Source organism: Oryctolagus cuniculus, chromosome 2, assembly GCF_051225735.1.
Source record: "Oryctolagus cuniculus isolate XC-2025 breed Fujian yellow rabbit chromosome 2, ASM5122573v1, whole genome shotgun sequence".
Lineage (NCBI taxonomy): Eukaryota > Metazoa > Chordata > Mammalia > Lagomorpha > Leporidae > Oryctolagus > Oryctolagus cuniculus.
The window spans coordinates 179170306-179193609 of NC_142868.1; the positions used below are offsets into that span (position 1 = coordinate 179170306).

Consider the following 23304-nt stretch of genomic DNA (forward strand, 5'->3'; position numbering starts at 1 on the left):
GGCTGCCATAGAGGATGCTGGTGTTGCAGGTGCCAGAACAACCATTGATATTTTCACTCTCACTCTACATCCTCCACCCTAAGATTCACTCAATGTTATATACTAATTAAATACTAATTAACAGCAATGTTAATGTAATTTCCTAAATTATTTCCTGGCAATTTTCCCCCCAAATTTAACACAAATTCTGCCTTTAAGCAAAAGCAAACAGCAAAAATGAAAACACACGGTTGTAACAACTAAGATGGGCATTTCTGGATTTAGGTAGCTACCATACTTTAAACTGATAGGAACTGATTCATATGGATTCAAACCCACAGATGGCCCTGACGAATTCTGTATCATACTTCAAATTGTGACACTTTTATCTACATGGGTATTTTTCTGTGAAGGCCTGTGGCCTTCTCAAATTCTCAAAGGGGTCTATGGCTCACGGTAAGTAGTAACTCTTTCCAGGTGCACTAGCAAACAAATAGCCACTTATAATGAGAAAAGAAGAAAGTGACAAATACTTTTTAGGAATAGAACAAAGCGTGCTCTAACCCAACAGTTCTCAAAGTATGAGCTTCCTGTTCACCGTGTTGACATCTCACTGATGGTGCAAAAGCAATGGCGGGTAAAACTGTTGGTGCCTTATAACAGACTGAGTCTGTTTTAATATGTCCTGGAAGTCACTGAGTTGTGCACTGCCACCACACACCTGCAGTTATCACATATAATCCATTTTATTATATCTCAATCCTTGACTAAAATATCTTTTTAATATTCCATGTGACTGAATGGAAAATACCCACAAAGCACTTTTACTGCATACCAAAGCACAATGGTTGTCTTAAAGAAAAGCACTTTTCTGTTTAATTTCAAGCTGATCTAGCAATTTCCCACAAACACCTTCTTACTGGAAAGCACAATTTATAAACTATGGTTATTCATACTTAATCCACAGACACCTCAAAAAGTAGCAAAGTGAGTCTGTCCTTTCAAGGAAAACTGACAGTGTTTGTTGTCAATGATAAAGCTTTCAAGTGAAAATTAAAATTTGGGAAACCTTGTATCCAGAACCACAAATCTGATAGCTCCTCAATACTCAAGGATTCTTTGAGGAGATCATGATATAACACTAACAATGTGATTGGGGTGAGAGTTGGGGGAAAACTCAGTTACTGTGTAGTAAAAACACCACACAGTTCAGCTGAACCAGTATTTTCCAAATGACTAATGCATGTTCCAAAGTCATGAGTAAGATCCATTTACAGTACAAGACAGAGCAATGGGTTTTAAGAGAACAACAAAAAATTTCAGATATAATTTCAGATTACACAGTGCAAGTAGCCTTTAAAATTAAACTTACCACTGATTTTTGGCATAATATTCAGAGAATATCCACAATTAGCTAAAGAGACTATGAAAATACACCTTCCTTTCCCAACTACCTGCTTATATGAATATAGATTTTCTTCGTATACTGAAGCAAAGTAGAGATGAGAATTCAATTGCTTTCTAACAAAGACATTAAAAAGATTAGCCTAAAGGTAAAACAATGATGCACTCTTCTCATCAATTTTGTATAGAAAACTTTTTCATAAAAACATTATGCTGAAATGCAATAGTAAAGTTGCTTTAAATCAGTTAAGGACTTCCAAGCGCAGGTTTGAGTCTGAGCTGCTCTGCTTCTGATCCAGCTCTTCGCTAATGTGAGTGGGAAAGCGGCACAAGAAGGCCCAAGTACCTAGGCCCCTGCCGCCCACATGGGAGGCCTGGATGGAGTTCCAGGCTCCTGGCTTCAGCCTGGGTCCACCCCACCCATTGCAGTCATTTGGGGAGTGAACCAGCACAACTCAATCTCAATCTCTGCTTTTCAAGTAAGTTAAAAAAAAAAGTTAAGAAATTTTAGAATTCTCATTTTCAATTTCTAACACAGTATTTATAAGTAGCCCATAAATAAAAGTTTTTGTCCTCAATTATTTTAAAAAATGTGAGAAAGTTGTGTGTAAATGGTGTCCACACTCAAAGCCTGAGATCCACTATCCTAGTTCACAGCCAAAAGAAAAGCATATGACAGATCTCCCAAAATCACTTTTCACCACTTTATTCTGGCTAGAAATACCTCCTAGCAAGCTGGCTCTGTGGCGCAGGTTAATCCTCTGCGTGGGGCACTGGCATCCCATGTGGGCACCAGTTCTAGTCCTGGCTGCTCCTCTTCTGATCCAGCTATGCCCTAGGAAAGCAGTAGAAGATGGCCCACGTGCTTGGGCCCCTGCACTCACGTGGGAGACCTGGAAGAAGCTCCTGGTTCCTGGCTGCAGAGCGGCTCCAATCCAACTGTTGTGGTCATCTGCGGAGTGACCCAGCGGATGGAAGACCTCTCTGTCTCTCCCTCTCACTGTAACTCTACCTCTCAAATAAACAACATCTTAAAAAAAAAAATACATTTGAATATGTAGAACTGTGTTAAAAAAAAAAGAAATATCTGCTAGCACCAACATTATATGTATATCAAACAATAAAGTCTGGATAATGGAAAAACAACAGAAATTTTTAAATACACATAGATATGAGAATGCTGACTGTTACCGTAAGTAGGAAGTACAGGACACAGTATCTGTTAGGTACCCACAAGGACATGTCTGCTCAAAAAATTAGCATGGGCAGGCAGGCATTTGATCTAGTGATCAAGATGCCTGCACCCCATACTGGAGTGCCTGATTTGATAATTGGCTCCTGGCTCCAGCTTCCTGCTAATGCAGACCATGAAAGGTAGCAGTGATGGCTCAAGCGACTGAGTCCCTGCCACCCATGTGGAAAATCTGGACTGAGTTCAGCCCCCACCACTGGCCTAGGGTCATTGTGGGCATTTGGGGAAACGAACAAGTGGAAGGCAGCTTTGTGTGTCTCTCTGCCTCTCATTTGAAAAAGAGAGGGGAGGGCCCACCTAGACCAAGGACCGATTTCTTCCACGAAACCAGGAAAAGGCTAGCTACTGGTTATTTATACTTAACTAGCTTCAAGTTGAATTTTATTTTAATCTTCTAATTGCAGAATAAAGACTCTGTCTTCAAAAATATGTTCATCTTTTCAATCAGATGGAAAGTTCCTGATGTTGGATATATTTCAGAGGATGAGGTGTAAAAAAATTACATTTCACCTATTAATAACCACAACTTCAGGGGTAATCTGATACAATCTTGGAAGTTAAAGTGCGTGTGTGTGTGAGAGAGAGAAGGGGCTACAGGAAAAAGAGCTGTGACCTTGATCTCATTCTCCCTTCGTCTCACTATCCTCCATTTTTCCAGGAAGAGTAATCACTGAACTGGCTATTCACAGCTGTTAGAACACTGCTCACTGCCTGAGGGTATAAATTTGGAGCAAACCAAAACTCACTCAGGAGGCTCCCTTGGGAGTCCCCATCACATCACCACAAAGCCTACTGACGTTTACAAATTATTTCTTTCCTTTATCTTCCTACATCTCAAGACTTCCAGAATACTCTTGTTTCAGAAACACATAAACAGGATTTCAATCAATATTTCCAACTAGCCTGACATTCCTAAACACTGATATTATTTTACCTCTGTTACAACACTGGAATGCACAATCTGTTAAATGATAAATATGGATAATAAAAGTATGAGAAAAAACTATGCATGCAATTTACTATCTTCATCACTAATTCTATAGATAACTCTATATCTAGATTCAAATTTAAATTTCTAAATCCCAGTGAATTCTTTTCTTGGATTTAAACTTGTAGCAGAAAAGCTCCAGTTCTGCATTCAAATAATCAAACAAAAACATCTCTGGAGTTTCCCTCACACTGCTGGAACTAATTAAGGAGGGACCCTCCCCCACCCAGTTCTGATCAGTCAAAAAATATGCCTCCTCCAGCCCCTCCTGGAGAAGCATCAATAGAGAAGACCCTTCAGGCGACCTCCCCTCTGGTCCCACTCGCTCTTTTCCAACAAGTCTGGCCCTTGGATCTGTACCAACATTGCTCCTGTGGAAGTCGAGGCTGCCAGGAACAACTAGCACTTCCTTCAAACTGCCTAACCTCTAGATGGCTGGGCTAAAATCCAACAGTTTAACCAGTTCTCAAAAGGCTAAAGAGAGTTACCATATGACCCAGCAATTTCACTCCCATATACATTCTCTCTCTGGAATAAAAAGCATAGCCCACACAAAAACTTAAATACAAATGTTGAGGCCAGCACTACTTACAACAGCCAAAAAGGCAAAACATTCAAATATTCGTCAATTGATGGACACATTAAAAATATGGTAAATACATACCATGGGATATTACACAGCCACACACACACAAAAAATGAAGTGCATGTTACAACATGTACAAACCCGGAAACACAGAAAAACAGTGACAAACACCACACACTGCACAACTTCATTTATGTGAAAAGCGCAGCAGCGGCAAATCTATAGCGACAAAACAGATTAATGGCTGCCTTAGTTAGGGTTGGAGGGAGGGAGAAGGGGAGTGCCTGCTACTGGGAACAGGACTTTTTGAGGTGCAAGTGTGAGAAAGAGAGGGACAGAGAAAATGTTCCAAGTTGACTGTGGTGATGGCGGCAGAGCTTTGTGGCTACACTTAAAAAACATTGAATCACAAGCACACTTCAAATAGGTAAACTGCGTGGTCTGTGCATTACACAGCAATAAAGCTGTCATTGAAGAGGGGGGGTGGATTCACTGGCCTTATTAATTCAGTTCATTTTTCAGGTGTGCTCCTTCATTTTTAACCTTCAAAAGGACAAAAAAGAAGAAAATTTCCTATTTGCTTGGTCAATCCAACTAAATTTTAACAAGTACATGGTCCACAAGTAGGGAAAGGGAAAGCTCACTAAGTTATTAGAGCAGTTCACAAACTCAATCATCTGACAGGTCAAAATCAAGTGAAAAATGGATTACTAAAATAAGTACACATTCTAAGATTTTCATAAAGCCATCAGTGGCCCCAAAACAAACCTGATCACACTTTGTCACAGGAGTTTATACAATGCTAATAGTCTATTACCCTTTGTGACAAAAAAGGACAACTAAAGAAAACTGCTCTATCACACAAATAGCTTTTGAGATATTTCTCACGGTATTTCAATGACAAAGGGAAACGTTCATGATGAAAAATTAAAGCTATACAAGGAATATTCTAATTCTACAAAGTATGTGAACATAAAACTGTCAAAATTTCATCACTGCAATTATGGGAGTTTTTTTTTTCTTTTATGCTTCTCTGTATCACAAGGTTTCTACAATATCTTACTTTTATAATCAGAAAAAAGCAAAAGCTAAACACAGTTCATATGAATTACCAAATATATGATACATAATAACTACACATTATTATCAACTGGTACAGCAGTTTTTAAATATTTGTATCAAGTCTATGGGAACAGGGCTGACACCAGAACATATATTGGCAGAACATACATAATCCAAACAGTGCTCAAATTGTTTTACATTAAATAATAGCATAAATTGTCCTAAAAGCTCTCCAAAAATACAAATAAAACAGCAATGATGTGCCCACCTAAAAAGAAACACACTAAACAACTCATACAATGTAGCTACTGAAAGCATGTATAAGCTGATTGGCAATTTGATATGGGAAAAAGAATCAGGAGTATGCTGTCCAGCCAAAAGAGATCAGGTCTTGCTGAATCCCCCTCCCCAGAGACAAGTTTAACTGGCAGGTAAAAAACGATCCTGTTTTGAAGTGCACATGGTTGTGGAATGGCCACATCTAACCAATAAATGCAACAGAGTTACCATTTCTGTGAGGGCAGCATGTATCTTCTTCACATATTTCAAGAATACAGTATCACCCTTAGCTAAATAGTTACTTTACTGTACAATGAATTATTTGAAATTTATTCCTCCTGACTATAATTATTATCCTTTGCTGGCAAAATCCCGACTTGCAATTTTAATTAAATGAAAACAAACAAACAAAAAAATCCCACAAAAAAATCATAGCTGTTCTGCTAGGCAGCTTTATAAAATAACATCACTTAAATTTGAGTTAAATTTAATTGCAGGTAAATAACACTGAAATGCAAGGCAGACAAGAAGGACTTTCCTTGAAGACTAAAAATTCCAACTCTGCCGTTGGTAAGTTATTGAACAAGACTAGACTGAGGAAGGAGGAGGAAGAACCAGGAATATTTAAGATCCCAGGGAGGCACTGTTGAACTCAATCTACTTCCTCAAGGTTCAGAAGTAATGAAACTCTTGACTGACACAGAGTGTGCTGAATTGAGAAACCGACAGGAGGCAGGAAAAGGCCCGAAAGCCACTTGCTTCACTCAGAACTCAACTGTCTTATCTTTGCATTCCTGGTGACTGGCAGCGGGGTCAGCAAACACCTACCTAAGTGAAAGAAGAAAACATGACTGGACTACAATTCTTACCAAAAAAAGGAAAAAACTGTCCAAAAACTTCAACTAAAATGTAGCCAGAATTTACAAGACAACTTTCCCCAGCATCCTCTTCTCCAGTAACGTTGAACAATCTACAAGTGGGTTTCTTGTGATATGTAATCATAAAAACAAAAACGAAACAAAACACATTGCATCTGACTTAAAATATTCCAGCCAGAACATTTAAAAAGCTCCTGAAATCTACTGTGTATTACGCCTAGAAAGCACATCAACATATGCAAAACAAAATCTGAACGTGCGATACAAATATCATTTTAAAAATGTAGAAATTTACAAGCTAAATTTAAAATACATAAAAAATAATGGTGGCAGGCCCAAAATGTTTCCCAAGATCTAACAAACAGAAAATTTTAATAATATGATTTTCTAATGGAGAAAATTCACAATTACAGAAACATAATTTTTTCAAAGCAATTTTCCTGTGCCCTGGCCAAGATGTTCACATCTGTTACAAGACCACAGAATCCCAGGCCGCGAATGCGACGTCAGCACCAGGGGCCGCCCGGGAACGACGCGATCAGTGAAGAACAGGTAAGTAAGAGTTCTGCCGAAATGTTTGCTCCCAAGCTGGAAGGCTCTCCGGGCTGCAGCAAGTACACTGTATTTACCCAACAGGTACACTCAGAACTGATGTTTCAGAGAGCGACGCCGCGGCAGCAGGAGCAGGAACTGATCCTCCCTCACCCCAATCACACAATCTGCTGATTTTCCAAAATAAGTACACTACACTGCTTCCTTGTAGTAAACAATTACCTTCAGGTAATCGCAACAATAGTAGCAGCGCACATGCAATCCTTCACACGGTGTCGGACACGGGTACTCTCAATTGTTAAAAGGCCTAAATTTCTCCCTACACACCAAACAATTGCTGTCGACACACATTTTAGGGTAAAAGGGACGACGATGGACGTCGACCGATATCCTGCAATGAATCAATTCTTCCAACTCCCGGCCTCCACCTCTTCCCCGCCTCACCACCACCACAAAACCACTCCAAATAAAAAGACTCAGAGACTTCAAACGCTGCGAGGATCTGTGTGAGGCTTTGCAACAGCCCTGTCCGAAGTTTGTGCAGAACCTACTAAAATCCTAAACCCAGACGCCAACCCCTTCAGCAAGCGCCATCCATGTATTTCCTATTTCTCACGGGCATCTTCAGTCCTACCCAAGATTTGGTTGTCCTACCCCTTTCTGTTCGCCTAATAATGAATACTAAGTAAACTGTGGCTAATTTTGTCCTCAAAGGCTTAGGAGAGTCCGTTCCAGGGCATCGTGTGGAAATGTAGAGCAGATCAAACAGTCCAGCCGAATGGGTTTTTTTTTTTTTTAATAAAAAATAAAATAAAATGCACTCCCGCAACAGCAGTCGGCGGCGGCCAAGGGCAATGCACAAAGAGCGCCGAGGAGACGCGCACCTGTCCAGGACACACCAGGCCGGTGCAGGCATCCTCGCCCGGGCCCCTCGCGGAGGCCGCCTCCCGCACGCCGGCCCCCCACGCCCCGGGAGCCCGCCGCCCGCGCCCACCAGCCGCTCGCCCCCTCCTCGGCTCCCGGGGGCCCGCCTCGGGGCGGGCGGGGGTCGCCGGCGCCCGCGCCCGACTCACCCTCCAGCAGGCGGGTGATGAGGCTGTCCACGTTCAGCTCCCCGTCCGCCATCTTGTCGGCTCCAGACGCTCCTTCCCCGCAGCGGGAACAAGGGCTTGGCGGCGGCGGCGGCGGCTCGGCGTTCTCTCACCTACGAGTCACGCGGCGTTTCGAACCCGGCTCCAACTCCCCCAGGTCCCGGGCCCTCCCCCCACCCCCTCCCCGCGAGGAGCGGGAGCGCGCGCGCACTCGGAGGGACCCACAATAAATAAATAAATAAACAAGCGAGGCCCCCACGAACCGGGCCGCGTCAGACCCAGGCCGCACCACCTCCTCCTCCTCCTCCTCCTCCTCCACCACCACCTCCTCCTCCTCGGCACCGCCCAGCTCCGCAAAGCTCACCAGCGCCGCCGACGGCCCCACCCGCAGCGCCACTCACTCGGCACGGCCCCTGCCCGCCGCCGCGCCACGCAGCCCTTTGCGCAGGCGCACCGCGCGCTCCCTGGCGCGTCCTCTCCGACGCCCCCCGCCGCGCCGCACCGGCCTCCGCGCAGGCGCGCTGGGCGCCGTTCTCCCGCCGCCGCCCTCGCGCAGGTGCCGGGTCCTGCCTCTCGGCGCGCACTGCGCCGACTCCCCACGGCGGCGCAGGCGCCCGGGAGGGGCCCGGGCTTGGCCGTGCCGAAGGGGCTGCCGTCACGCAGAGCGCGCGTAGCGGGGCGGGCCTTGGCCTTGCCCTGTTCAGTGGGTTCCCGCCGCCCGACCGACGTAGTCCTTGCGCCCTCCGCGCCTCCCTTCTCTTTTCTTGGCTTCGCTGTGGGTTTGCAAGCCGCTCACGTTTCCGTTAACCGGGGAATCCGGGCTGCAGGGGCCGGTGTTTGACAGGCGGGTCTGCCCGTGGAGGAGGCGAGGGTTACTTAGGCTGGATAAGTTTGACATTGCTAAAAAGGGTTTTATACCCTACCGTCCCGTAAGGCGGGTTCCCCACTGTCCCTAGGTGGAAGATGCGTTCACGTGGGTCCGGGAAGGGCCAGAGGTCTTGAAACTGTGCCTGCCTAGCCCTCTCCTCCTGTCTGGTTAGTCTCCATAGACAGCCTGGAGATTGCTTTTCCACAGGGGCTTTTCATCCATACCTCCTTCCAGTGCTTACTCATCCTACTTTGTGACTGCATCTGTCTCCCACACTCGACTCAGCTCCTAGGGGACAGAAGCGCGGCCCCCGTCGAGTGTCTGGCACGGAGGAGGGAGGGAAGTGTGGGGCCCCGGAAAGGTTGTCACCCGGCTTCCTTCCAGCCACGGAAGGGAGAGAGGGTCACGCCAAAGGGTAGGCAGGCTGGAACTGCTTTAAATGTTATGCACGTATTTCCTCATGCAGTCTACAACAGCCCTATTAGGTAGGTGTTAGTTTGCCTTGTGGATGGTATTAATTGAGGCATTGGATACCTGGCCCCAGACACACACGGGAGCCGTGGAGCTGGGATTCAAACTCAGACATCCGGCCCCAGAATCTGTACTTTCCATGTATGTGCGTGCTCTGCCTCCATGCATGAGTGGAGAGACGTACACGTGTTGCAGAATAGGAACTGTGGCTCTGTAAGGGGAGAGAACCATTGTCCAACCAAGTACCTTTTAATGCCCGGCTGACTTACAGAGCTAATGCTTTCTTTCTTTCTTTCTTTCTTTCTTTTTTTTTTTTTTCCTAGTTCACTCTTCATTTCAGGATATAGCTTGTAGATTGATGGTGAACATAAAACAAATTACAAGCTATACTACTGGTCCTGTTGCACTGAATTTTTTTTTTTTTTGAAGATTTATTTATTTGTTTGAAAGGCAGAGTTACAGAGAGGCAGAAGCAGAAAGAGAGAGAGTCAGGTCTTGCATCTGCTGGTTCACTCCCCAAATGGCCACAACAGCCAGAGCTGGGCAGATCTGAAGCCAGAAGCCTGGAGCTTTTTCCAGGTCTCCCACGCTAGTGCAGGGGCCCAAGGACTTAGGCCACCTTCTACTGCTGCCCCAAGCTGTAGCAGAGAGCTGGATCAGAAGATCAGCAGCTGGGACTCGAACCAGCATCCATATGGGATGCCAGCCCTGCAGGTGGCAGCTTTACCCACCACTACACCACAGCACCGGCCCCCACACTGAAGTTTTGGCAGATTTCTGCCAGTTTATCTCAGAGCCTTAAGGGTGAAGAGATGGCTTATCATTGCCCTTTCATATTTTGTTAATGTGTGTTCATCTATACTACTCTGCTTTATTCCAAAAGAAATGATCTAAAACATTTTACGTAAGTGCGTGCAGTGAGGTAAATTACAAGTGAGTATGGGGCAAGTGTTTGGCTTAGTGGTTGAGACTCCAGTTAAGACACCATGTCCCATATTGGAGTGCCCGGGTACCATTCCTCTCTCTCTCTCTCTCTCTCTCTCTCTCTCTCTCTCTCTCTCTCTCTCTCCCAGTTCCAGTTTCCTGCCAGTGCAGACTCTGGAAGGCAGCAGGTGAGTCCCTCCTGCCACAGGGAGACCTGGATTGAGTTGCAAAACCAGGACTCTTGTTGCTGGGTTTTGGAAGTAAATCAGTGGATAGGAGTTCTCTCTGTTCTCCCCCTCCCCTCCCCCCTCCCCTTCTTGAGTAAATGATTAAAAGTACAGAGAAAAGCAGGATCTCTCCTCCCATAGAGTGAAAAACATGCAATTAAATGAGTAGAATCAGGTACTGCCCTGCTGGTTTTTTAGAGACAGGTCACAAATATGACACTCAGCTTTCTAGCAACTGAGGAAAAGATCAGTTACAAGTGGAGTGGGGGTTTTGGCTGACCTGGGACTGGTGCTGGAATACACAGCCTGTGGAGTTGTGTGCTACTTCCTCAGATCTCTTCCACGAGCCTTTTTAGGGGGGACGGACTGCTTGCCAGCTCTCAAATAGGTGTCTGCTTATCCTCCAGTTTTTACAGGGCCCATGAAGTCCATGGAATTTGAACCCTGTCCAGGATTAGGGTTCAAGTATATGCAGACATGTTTAAAGAGCAAGAGACACCCAAAGGAAACTGGGTCACACAGAGAAGTGATTGTTGGTGGTGGTGGGGGGGGTTTGCTGTGAGTAGGGCAGGGAGAGGCCAGTCTTGGGAGAACTCTAGTGGCCAGAAGAGACTGGAGTGGCTGGCTGGGAGTACTGCCTGCTGCTGTCACTGTCTCCATGCCCACCAGGTTTCCCAGGGCCTTGGAATCCTGGGAAAGAATGGGCCACAATAAAAACAAGACAGTTTTATAATTCAGGTCCCAACCAACATTTTTGGTGGAGTCTCCTTCTAAAAGAATTATGGAAGAATTAAGAATCTGTCAGATTTTAAAGTCAAACTGATGCATATCCTGTATGTTACTTAACACTCAACAGCTCCTGGTCTGGTTTCCCATAATCCCAGCCATCATAGGAATGTTCACAGCATATAAGATAAAGACCACATGTCAGTCACAGCCACATGTCAATTCACGTCAGACCTGCCACCAAAGTAGCCCACTCTCTTTTCCAGAGTAAAATGTGTTTATTGACAGAAACTTGGAAACGAAGAAAATATAAAAAGCACCCATAATCTCAACAGCCATCACTAACCACTTTGCAATCTTATTTCTGAATAGTGGTTGTTAAACAACTGTCAACAGATCACTAGGTTTAGGGAGACGTCTGGGTCACTGTGTCACCGTTCATGAGTGGTGCCAGAAATACCTGTGAGGGAAAGGCCCTGGTCTTTACGTGGACTTCCTGATTGCTAGAGGCTCGAGGCGTCATGATGTGGGGGTCTTATTAAAGCTGTGACCCTATGTTTACTTAACTAGCAGGTGCTGCCTGGGACACCCGAGTGCTGCAGCCCCAACCATCACTGTGTGAGACCAGGGAGATGTCCCTGTGGATTGGCCTCAGAGAAGGCCGGGTGGGACACAATGAGTACAGCTTTGCAACTCCTGAAAGTAAATGCAGCAAAAACTCCAGCGAGGGATGTTTTTCTTCTGTGACTCTCATTATTGGCCAATAGCTAATATGGTGTGAAAATGAGGAGGTTTAGGTAGCAAAATGAGGAGGTTGTGATGTACTGTAAAGTTCCTTGCTGCCCTGATTAGTCCAAAATAGCTTTCAAATGAATGAATCGATGTTCTGTCTGGGCTGTTTTTCCATTTATAAGATTCTCTCAATCATGTCTTCCATAAGTCATAAGTGGAAGTTAGTTTAAATTTTACTAGGTATACTTGGAGGGCAGTTGTACTTTATATCAAATATCCTAAGGCTTTGGTAGTCAATTCAACTCAAGAAACTTGACAAACCAGACAAGGGTAGGAGGCCACCTCTGTCAAGCCTAGATGATACACCAGGCAGAATCAAGATTTTTTCCTTAAGATTTAGCCATGGTTTCATTTCGGTATATATGTGAGGGAACAATGAGGGTGCCAAAGTTGTCAGCTGAGCCAGAGGGCATGTTCTGTCATTGTAGCCCCAAAACTTACAAAATGAACATAACCAAATGCCTCTTTTCCTGCCCTTGGCAAATTGCTTTCCTGGGCTCCCGGCTGCCAACACACACACACACACACACACACACACACTCACACTCAAGTGGAGCATTTTAACTTGAATTCTCAAGAATACCCTTCAAAATAAACTATTTGCAAAATAAATGCCTAGTAACTGAAGGAGTTCACTGGCTATGTAGAACTAACTGTAAGGCAATTAAAGTTGGTTGAACAGGGGCCAATGTTGTGGTATAGCAGGTTAAGCCACCACTCTGGCATCCCATATAAGTGCCAGGTCAAGTCACAGCTGCTCTACTTCCAATCCAGCTCCTTGTTTTTTTGTTTTTGTTTGTTTGTTTGTTTGTTTTTTTGTTTTTTGACAGGCAGAGTGGACAGTAAGAGAGAGAGACAGAGAGAAAGGTCTTCCTTTGCCGTTGGTTCACCCTCCAATGGCCGCGGCTGGCGCACCACGCTGATCTGATGGCAGGAGCCAGGTGCTTTTCCTGGTCTCCCATGGGGTGCAGGGCCCAAGCACCTGGGCCATCCTCCACTGCCCTCCCTGGCCACAGCAGAGAGCTGGGCTGGAAGAGGGGCAACCGGGACAGAATCCAGCGCCCCGACTGGGACTATAACCTGGTGTGCTGGCGCCGCAAGGCGGAGGATTAGCCTAGTGAGCTGCAGCGCCGGCTCCAGCTCCTTGTTAATGTGCCTGAGAAAGCATAGGAAGATGGTTGTGGCTGAGTGCTTGGGTCCCTGCCACTTCGTGGGCAACCCTGACGTAGTTCTAGGCTCCTGGGTTAGGCCTGGCCCAGCCCTGGCCATTGCAGCCCTTTCGGGGTGAACCAGCAGTGGAAGATTTGTTTCTGTCTCTGTCTTTCAAATAAATAAAATCTTAAAAAAAAATAAAGTTGAATGAACAGCTATTACAAATGATGACTATTAAATTGTTGAAGAGTTAATCTGTGTCCCTTTTTCTTTCTTATAATTAGATTACAGGGCCAGTTGTCTATGTAGGTCAGTCCTGGTTTGTTACAATAAAACCACGTTGTCCACATATGTAACAATATTTCTCTTTCAACCACTTTCCTGTTCTGCTTATTCAAACAGGATTCCAGGAAATAACTATTGTTTGCTGGTGAAGAAAAGTATACAAAATGTGAAAGTTTGTTTCAAATACAACAAGGTAAATGTTTTGTTTCTAATGACAGCTGTTTTCTCACATGGTATATCCAAATTATGTATGATTCACCTTTTTTTTTTTTTGGTTGGAGAAGGTTTACTTACCAACAGTTTCATGTCTTTTTCAGTTGGTTTGGCAAATAAAACAGAAAGCACTGTTTCCCAATGTAGTTGCTCAATGAGTATCTCCTCTGTAAGAACACATTACAATGAGAAACATATATCTCCTAAAGCTAAAATGAAATGTAGCCATAAGCTATGAAAACTATTCCCCAGCCTTACATCCCCCACCAGCAGGTAATTTTACCTAGAAAACACAGGTGAGATAGGCTATTTATGAATTATTTAAATCTTGATTTAAGCCAGTTCCGGTCTATTGTGAATACATTCTGAATTGAAATGTCCTATGGAAATGGCACTTGTTATTTGGGGAAATCTCACAGTGAATAATCCTCTGTAGCAAAATGAATAATGAACCAGTTAGGCATATTTGAAATAACATGTCTGAACCTACACCAAAGAAGGCATGGCTTCCCCACTTTCAAGTAGTTTAATAACTATGTGGGACAATGACCACAAAATGATCTGGATGGTGGGAAAGTCATTGGTCTGGAGTAGGAAGCCAAAGCAGCTGAGTAACCTCAGCCAAATCTCTGATTACTGGTTCTGTTACTTACAGAATGTGTCCATTAACAAATTATCTCCACAGTTCTCTGTAGCTCTCACAAGTCTCTGATTATAAGACACACAAATGAAGTGCAAAATGTAACATAATACTGTACAAGCCGTGCCCAACTTAGGAACTGGATCAACTCCAAAAGGTCAATTGTTTGGAACACAGAATATATTTTCCCACAGAGACCATGGTACAAATGGTGGTTAAATTCCCAGATCAGTCTGCAAAATCAATTTAATCCTTAATGCAACTGTATACAAGTATCCATGGTAATATGGGCTCCAACCACCAATTATAGCAAAGTTTGTGGACAAAACCCTTAGAGGATTCTAACTGACAAGGCAGAAAATACCTCCCAGATCTTTTTACTGCTCTGAGCAACAGGCATAAAGACAATCCCAGTTCCAAATCACAGGCACTCCTAGGCCTACCATGGGAGACAAACACTGAATCAGGAGCCTAGAGAGTATGGGGGTGTGTGTGTTCTGATACCACTGAATCCCCAGGGGGGCTGGGAGGGCTGAGCACAGTTTCTGGTATCTGGAGCTTGGTTATCAGGAAGGGGTTGGCTTCAGAATCAAAGGATAGGGAATGGAGGGACAGAAGGGGAAAAGGGAGTGAACAGGCCAAGTTGGGAACTTTTTAAAAAATGATACAATTGCTTTAAATCTCATTCATTCTGCAGTTGAGGAAATTGAGATTTAAAAGGGTTAAATTGCATTAACCAAATAGCAGAAATATGACTTGAAAATATCCACCTCTCTCTCTCTCTCTCTCTCTCTCTCTCTCTCTCTCCTCTCTGGATTTTACTTGAAAGCCTCACACTATGCAAGAAACTACTCTTTTCTCCTGATTCCCACCTGCCAGGAACCCCCTGGAACCCAGCATCCTCTATCCATCCTTACTCTTTTCTCCTCCAGTGCAACTGGGTCAGTAGCTAGCACCACGTTTCTCTGTCTTGCCCCATGTTTCAACAGTGCCACCAGCTCGCAGAATGATTTCCTAGTGGCTAAAAAAAGAGGTTGCTATGGCCTCTCATTCTAGTTCCAGTACAGGTTTGAACAAACAGAATGTGGTTGAGTGAATCCTAACTCTAATAATGTTAGGGTATTTCTAGTAGTTGATCTTGTTAAGACAACCAAAGGAAGGGCTTGTGTCCCAATACCCAGTAACAACAGTAACAAGTATTACTCTCTTTCTTTCTCTTTCTTTCTTTCTTTCTTTCTTTCTTTCTTTCTTTCTTTCTTTCTTTCTTTCTTTCTTTCTCTCTTTCTCTCTTTCTCTCTTTCTCTCTTTCTCTCTTTCTCTCTTTCTCTCTTTCTCTCTTTCTCTCTCTTTCTCTCTCTCTTTCTCTCTCTTTCTCTCTTTCTCTCTTTCTCTCTCTTTCTCTCTTTCTCTCTCTTTCTCTCTCTTTCTCTCTCTTTCTCTTTCTCTTTCTCTCTCTTTCTCTCGTTCTCTCTCTTTCTCTCTCTTCCTTCCTTCCTTTATTTTCCTTCCTTCCTTCCTTCCTTCCTTCCTTCCTTCCTTCCTTCTTTCCTTCCTTCCTTCCTTCCTTCCTTCCTTCCTTCCTTCCTTCCTTCCTTCCTTTTCCTTCCTTCCTTCCTTCCTTCCTTCCTTCCTTCCTTCCTTCCTTCCTTCCTTCCTTCCTTCCTTCCTTCCTTCCTTCCTTCTATTTGAAAGGCAGAGCAACACAGAGAGAGACAGATCTTCCATCTGCTGGTTCACTCCCCTGGGGCTAGGCCAGTCCCAAACCAGGAGCCTGAAATTCCATCAAGGTCTCACATGTGGGTGGCTGGGGTCCAGTTACTGCGGCCACCTTCCACTGCTTTCCCAGGTGTATTAGCAGGAAGCTGGATTGGAAGTGGAGCAGCCGGGACTCATACTGGTGCTTCAATATGGAATGCCAGTGTCGCAAACAGTGGTTTAATCTGCTGTGACACTTTGCCAGCTCCAGATATTGCTCCTTTGTCAAAAAGGCTCCTGGCTGGAGGCTCCTAAGTGTGCCTATGCTTGGAATTGTAACTGACATGCTTATATTGAATCCCTCTGAAAATTCCACCCAATAAGTCATTTATCTTTTATAGATGTGGGAATGAAGGCTGAACACTTGTCTCTGGTCACTGGGGTAGTCTGATTTCAAAGCCCTGGCTGGGGCACCCAGACAGCGCGACTTAGAGGTTAGCTTGCCCAGGTAAGGTAGGTGGACTGTCTCTGGGACCCTGTTGTGCAAGAAAGTGAAAAGAAGTGAGTGGGGGCAGGGGATGGTGAGTGACAAAATGTGCTTTGCTGCAAGGATCCTCAGGGCATAGCAGGCATGTGGGGGATGGAGGCAGATGAGGGTGATCTGGGCAGTGGGGTAGAGCTGTTGAGAATGAAGGAATGAGAAATCACCCTCAACTACCTCCGGGCAGAGGCTGGGTGATGCCTGCCCTGCATACCTGAGGCCAGGCAAACATCGAAGAAGCCACCCTGATTTGTCTATGGATCTTGTGTCAGGCCTGCATAGCCCCTGTCTGGTGGTGTGGTTCAGATCCTGAGCTTTCCAGAATTCCAAAGACAGGGAGGACTGAGCAGTCAGGCTCGGCTTTCCTAACAGGGACACCCTGGAAGGGTTGAGCATGGGGTTGTGGGGTATTGTGGGATTTAGATCAGTGAGTTTCAGTGAAAGTGGCTGTGTGTTTGCTGTCAGAATCACCTAGGGAACTTTTTTTTTTTTTTAAACTCCATGTTTGATTTTCCTCCCATCCCAGGAACATCATATCTAATTCTCGCATTGGGAGTAGAGGAGTCATATTTTGAAACAGTGCCCCAGGGCCTTCTGATGGTGACCCACGCATCCCTCCCCCACTTTCCACCGATAGAGATCTCAAACAATAAAGCAAATCAGGTCAAAGGCAGCAGGGAGGGCTCTTCTTGTGAAGGGACTGTTTCTGGTTAGGTGTGTGAAAGAGTGGGGAGACCGGGATGCCTGGAGCAGGGGGAGCATCAGAGGGAGCAGGAGGGAGTGGGGTGGGTGATTAGCACGGGGCACCCAGGAACTGGAAGCCTGGAGGAGGGTTTAACTCGGATGCTGTTTGAAGCAGGAAATGGTTCCCAGATTCATTCATTCATCAAATAATTACTGAGCATTCATTCCATGCTGGGACTGTGTCACATCCTGGGGATATAGCAGAGAACAAAATAAAGTCCTTTCCCTCATCCAGTGATATTCTGTAGGAGAGGGTTGGGGAGATCAGGGCTAGGAGACCAGTTGGCCTGGCACTTCTGTTTGGATGTCTTTTAAAAAAATTTATTTATTTATTTGAAAGGCAGAGAGAGAGAGAGGGAGGTCTTCCATCTGCTGGTTCACTCCCCATATGGCTGCAATGCCTGGAGCTGGACTGATCTGAAGCCAGGAGCTTCTTCCAGATCTCCCATGTGGGTGCAGGGACTCAAGCACTTGGGCCATTCTCCACTGCTTTCCCAGGCCATAGCAGAGAGCTGGATCAGAAGAGGGGGCAGCCAGGACTCAAACCAGTGCCCATATGGAATGGTGGCACTACAGGCTGCAGCTTTACCTGCAACACCACAGTGCTGGCCCCTGGATGGGTTTTTTAGCACCAATAACATCCAGTTTAGCACCCAATTTGCCTGAGTTTCAGCACTGAAAATCTTCCTAGAAATTTCCCGGGCAGACCAAGAAGGTTGATTCTCTAATAGAATGGGTGTTTATGTGTTTCCAGTGCTAAGGGCCACAAAGACAAATAAATCAGAATAAGAAGGGCTAAAGAAGAATGCTAGGTAGGACTGTTAGGAAAGATCCTAATCCACGCGTGAGTGCAGAGCCCCCAGGACCTAATCAGCTCTCACAGGCCCCACCTCTCAGTGCTGTTGCCTTGGGGATCAAATTTCCAACACTTGAACTTGGGGGGGGGGGTGTGCATGTTCAAGGGAGTGAGAGTCAAGCTTTTCTTCAAGTTTGAAATCCTCACTCAGTGTCACCATCCAAACTTCATGGAGGAAAAGAGTGTGTGGTGCTCTTTCCCACAATTGAGCCATGAGACCAGGAAGCTGGGATTGTACAGACCAAGGCTCATACTCGAGCTCCAGCAGCTGCAAGCCACGTGCCTCAGGCAGCTCTCTGAAGCTCTGGGGATCTTCATGTCCTTACTCGTGGTGCCAAGCTGGTAGAGTTGTGAACTCTGAGCGAGAGACCATGGAGAGGAACCTAGGGCAGGACGTGGTACACGCTCAGTTTGAGTTCGGATTCTCTGTGTGTTTTCCTTGGTGGTCAATGTCGAATCTGTCGTTTTGAACTTCCACTCCCTGCCCACTTACTCCATAAATACCTTTCTGTGTGTGGATAGGGCCCACACTGTGGTCCTTCCCTTCACCTTCTCTGGGCCTGTTCAAACCTGTCTTCTTTCCCACCCGCAGGTCATACTTCAGCAGAATAACATGATTACACCACTATCTGCTTACGTACCCCAGGTCTCTGCATCAGTCTCAGGATAAAATCTATTGCCCTGAGCTAGAGTCCAGGCCTTGCATAATCCATGCCCGCTCCTCACAGATTTCCTCCCACCTCTGGCCCGCCCCTCCCCCTCCGCCCCTGCCAAGTTCACAGACGCATTCTTGGTGCTCCTGTGGTGCTCTGACCTCCTGCTGCTTATATCCTGGTCACCTCTGCACAGAATGAACAAGGTATCGCGTGCAGGGGTTGAGAAGTCAGGCTCTGGAGCTACCCACTCTGCATCGCAGTCCCAACTCTGCTACTCCTTTGCCAGCTGGGCTTAATAATTAGTAGTTAATTAAGTAAACTATGGGGGCCAGTGCCATGGCACACTAGGTTAATCCTCCGCCTGTGGTGCCAGCATCCCATATGGGCACTGGTTCTAGTCCGGGTTGCTCCTCTTCCAGGCCAGCTCTCTGCTGTGGCCTGGGAAGGCAGTGGAGGATGGCCCAGGTGCCTGGGCCCCTGCACCTGCATGGGAGACCAGGAGGAAGCACCTGGCTCCTGGCTTCGGATCGGCACAAGTGTGCCAGCCGTAGCATTTGGGGGGTGAACCAACGGAAAGAAGACCTTTCTCTCTGTCTCTCTCTCACTGTAACTCTACCTGTCAAACAAATAAATAACAATCTTTAAAAAAAATTAAGTAAACTATGATACTTCCCTCCTCCAAAATACTACAACTTTGAGCAAATTAGTTTATCCTCATGTTTCAGATGTGATAGTAACTACCTCCTCACAGGAGTGAGTATTAAAAGCTAATACATGTAAAATGCCCAAATAGTACCTCCTACGTAGTCAGCCCTCCGGAAACATTGCCTGCAATTATTACATCTATCTGCCTGAGTGTGAGCTCCTTGAAAGATGAGATTATATTTATTCTTAAAAAAAAAAAAAAATCCCCTTATCTCCTCTTAATAGTCACTTAAATATTTGAACAAAGACCTGAGTAAATCTTCTTTTAAAGGTCTGTTTTTTAATTCACTCATTAAAAATATAGAAGGATGAGTTTTTTACTAACTCATATCAAAAGACTGAGTTTTTCTTTTTTTAGTCATCTGTTTTCTTAGCTATTTAAAAGAAAAAAAAAACATTTATTTAAGAGGCAGAGGCCGAGAGAGCTCCCATCCGCTTGTTCACTCCCCACTTGCCTGCCGTGACCACGGCTGGGCTGCAGCGAGGAACTGGGAACTCAGACCAGTTCTCCCACAGGAGCGGTAGGGACCCGAGCCATCACTGCTGCTTCCTAGGTGCTCATTAGCAGGAAGCTGGAATTGGGGGCAGAGCCGGGACTCAAACCCAAACACTCTGATGTGGAGGGTGGGTATCTTAACTGGCAGGCTGAGCACCTGCTGCTGCCCACCTATTTCTTGCTTGTAACATTTGGACTCTTCAAAATCTTGCTCATAAAAATAATAATATTTTTGTAAAATTTTAAGTTTTAATTTGCATTTTCCTTGGAGTGTATGGCTGTTTCTAAAAATAGAATCATCAGGTAATGGCAAAGGTAATTTTATGCTCTTTTGTACCTATTCACAGATTGTTCCTTATTAAAATTTTCCCAATCAACTTATATGCTCAGCTATAGGAAACTAGTTAAAGGATGCTATTTTTTTTATAGCTGAATAAGATGCAACCAGTAGATATCATGCTTCTCCAGAGTTTAGCTATTACTGTTTCTTTCTCATTTCTATTTATTTTTGCTAATTTAATAAATGTGTAGTGATGAAATTAATGTCATTTTAATTTCCATTTCAAATGAATTTTTCCATTTTTCATATGGTGAAAATAATAATAAAATATACATTTCCCATTAATTTTCCTTGATTATTTATGGGATCTAATTGTATGGTGAGTGAACACATTTGAATCTATATGTTTATATCATTTTCTTTCAATATGCTTTGGACAGGAAGCTCCTATTTAATGTTTAGCACATATAATTTTGTTCAATTTTTTTGATGTATTTTATTTGTTTGAATTTATCTACTTTGTCTCTTCCAAGAGCCTTCATTAAGGAAAATAGTGGAATGGTAGAGCTTAGGGGAACTTTGACCTCATTACCTTCATTCTTTTCCAATGTTTTGTTGTTATTTTCAAATACTTGAAAGAGTGACAGAGAGAGAGAGTGAGAGAGAGAGAGAAATATTCCATTTACCAGTTCACTCCCCAAATGCCCCCAACACTCAGAGCTGGGTCAGGTAGAAGCCAGGGGCTCAGTCTCCCACATGGCTGGCAGGGGCTTAAGCACTTGAGCTATCATTGCTGCCTCCCAGGATACATCAGCGGGAAGCTGGATCAAAAGCAGAGAAGCCAGAACATGAACTAGCATTCCAATATGGGAGGTGGGTATTTGCAACTAGAGGCCTAACTTGCTGCACCAATACACCTGCCCCTTATTCTTTTTACAAATGAAGAAACTGAGAGTCTGAGAATCTGACTTAATGCATTCTTTTGTTCCTTGAAACAAATTTTCTCCTGTAGCTGGGATGAACAGAATATTTTCTATTTTTGTTAAATCTGAATTTTCTTGTATAGAATGAGATATGTTTATGCCATGAGACAAAGCATAATGTAATGTTCAAACTACTCAAATTCTTGAGAATTTGTACTCAGTACAAAAACAGGTAGAGTACTGTGTTGTGTGTATTTGAGTGTGTGTTGATGGGTGTCTGAACCTAGTAGGAGAGGAGAGACCTGTCTCTTTTTGAAAATCCCTTATATGCAGCAATACACTTCCTAATATGACCTATGATTAGAAATAACTTAATTGGGCCGGCGCCGTGGCTCACTAGGCTAATCCTCCGCCTAGCGGCGCCGGCACACCGGGTTCTAGTCCCGGTTGGGGCGCCGGATTCTGTCCCGGTTGCCCCTCTTCCAGGCCAGCTCTCTGCTGTGGCCAGGGAGTGCAGTGGAGGATGGCCCAGGTGCTTGGGCCCTGCACCCCATGGGAGACCAGGAGAAGCACCTGGCTCCTGGCTCCTGGCTCCTGCCATCAGATCAGCGCAGTGCGCCGGCCGCAGCGCGCCGGCCGCGGCGGCCATTGGAGGGTGAACCAAAGGCAAAGGAAGACCTTTCTCTCTGTCTCTCTCTCTCACTGTCCACTCTGCCTGTCAAAAAAATAAAAAAAAATAAAATAAAATAAAAAAATAAGAAATAACTTAATTGACCGGCGCCGTGGCTCAATAGGCTAATCCTCTGCCTTGTGGCGCCGGCACACCGGGTTCTAGTCCCGGTCAGGGCGCCGGATTCTGTCCCGCTAGCCCCTCTTCCAGGCCAGCTCTCTGCTATGGCCCAGGAGTGCAGTGGAGGATGGCCCAAGTCCTTGGGCCCTGCACCCGCATGGGAGACCAGGAGAAGCACCTGGCTCCTGGCTTCGGAACAGCACGATGCGCCGGCTGCAGCGCGCTGGCCGTGGCGGCCATTGGAGGGTGAACCAACGGCAAAAGGAAGACCTTTCTCTCTTTCTCTCTGTCTCTCTCTCTCTCACTGTCCACTCTGCCTGTTAAAAAGAAAAAAAAAAAGAAATAACTTAATTGCCTAATGCTTAGGGATCAGCTAAAGGAACTCTCATACTTACACATAGTGCAATACCATGTAGTCATTTCAAATATTATAGAAGAACATTTAATGAAAATGACAGATCCACCTAAATGTTGCTAAGCAAAAAAAAAAAAAAAAAATTAAACTATAATTAAAGAAGACCTAAATAAAAGGCATGCATAAAATGTAATGATAGTTTTTAAAAAAATTAAAGATTTGTTTATTTGAAAGGAAAAGTGGCAGAGACTGAGAATGAGAGACAGAGAGAGAGCTTTTGTCCACTGGTTTACTCCCCCAAATGGCCAAAATAGGGCTAGGCCAGGCTGAAGCCAGAAGCCAGGAACTACGTCCTAGTCTCCCATATGGGTGGCAGGGGCCCAAGTACTGGGTCATCTGCTGCCTTCCCAGGAACATTAACATGGAGCTGGATCAGACACAGAGTAGCTGGGGCTCAAACCAGTGTTCCAGTACGGCATGTGCATGTTCCAAGCAACAGCTTAACACACTGGGCCACAACCCAGTCCTCCCCTGCCAGTTTTATTTTTAATGACAAAATTTAAAAACAAGTTAAATATCCCTCCATGGGAAATTGCTGAATTGTATAATTTTACACAGCAAAAAACCACCTCAAAACTCATCTACTACAACATACAACTCCATGGATATGTCTTACACAAATTATAATGAATGGAAAAAAAGACATGAAAAGTATGTGGTGTTTGACTATATTTATATGAAATCTAAAAATAGGTAAAGCTAATTAAAATCAATAACTTCGGGATAGGATTTACCTCCGGGGCACAGGATATTGATTGGGAAGGAACTAGTGAGAACTTTCTGGAATGGTTTATGTTGATCTAACTGGTAGTTAAATAGATTTATACTTACATA

The 23304-nt window shown here is 44.8% G+C and overlaps 1 protein-coding gene across 6 annotated transcripts in view; it reads right to left on the reverse strand.

The window, feature by feature from the left end:
- The window catches only part of PPP1CB (protein phosphatase 1 catalytic subunit beta), a 49842-nt gene extending 41349 nt beyond the window's left edge, over nt 1-8493 (reverse strand). For 2 of the 6 annotated variants that reach the window (XM_051828875.3, XM_070067907.2), the window contains exons 1-2: nt 8436-8493; nt 8054-8184 (exon numbers count right to left, since the gene is read on the reverse strand). In XM_051828875.3, the coding sequence (XP_051684835.1) occupies nt 8054-8105 (52 nt within the window). In that variant the 5' untranslated portion in view covers nt 8106-8184; nt 8436-8493. The other 4 variants (XM_070067903.2, XM_089324587.1, XM_070067904.2 and 1 more) reach the window with 3 other exon arrangements.
- Nucleotides 8494-23304: the final 14811 nt, after the last annotated feature.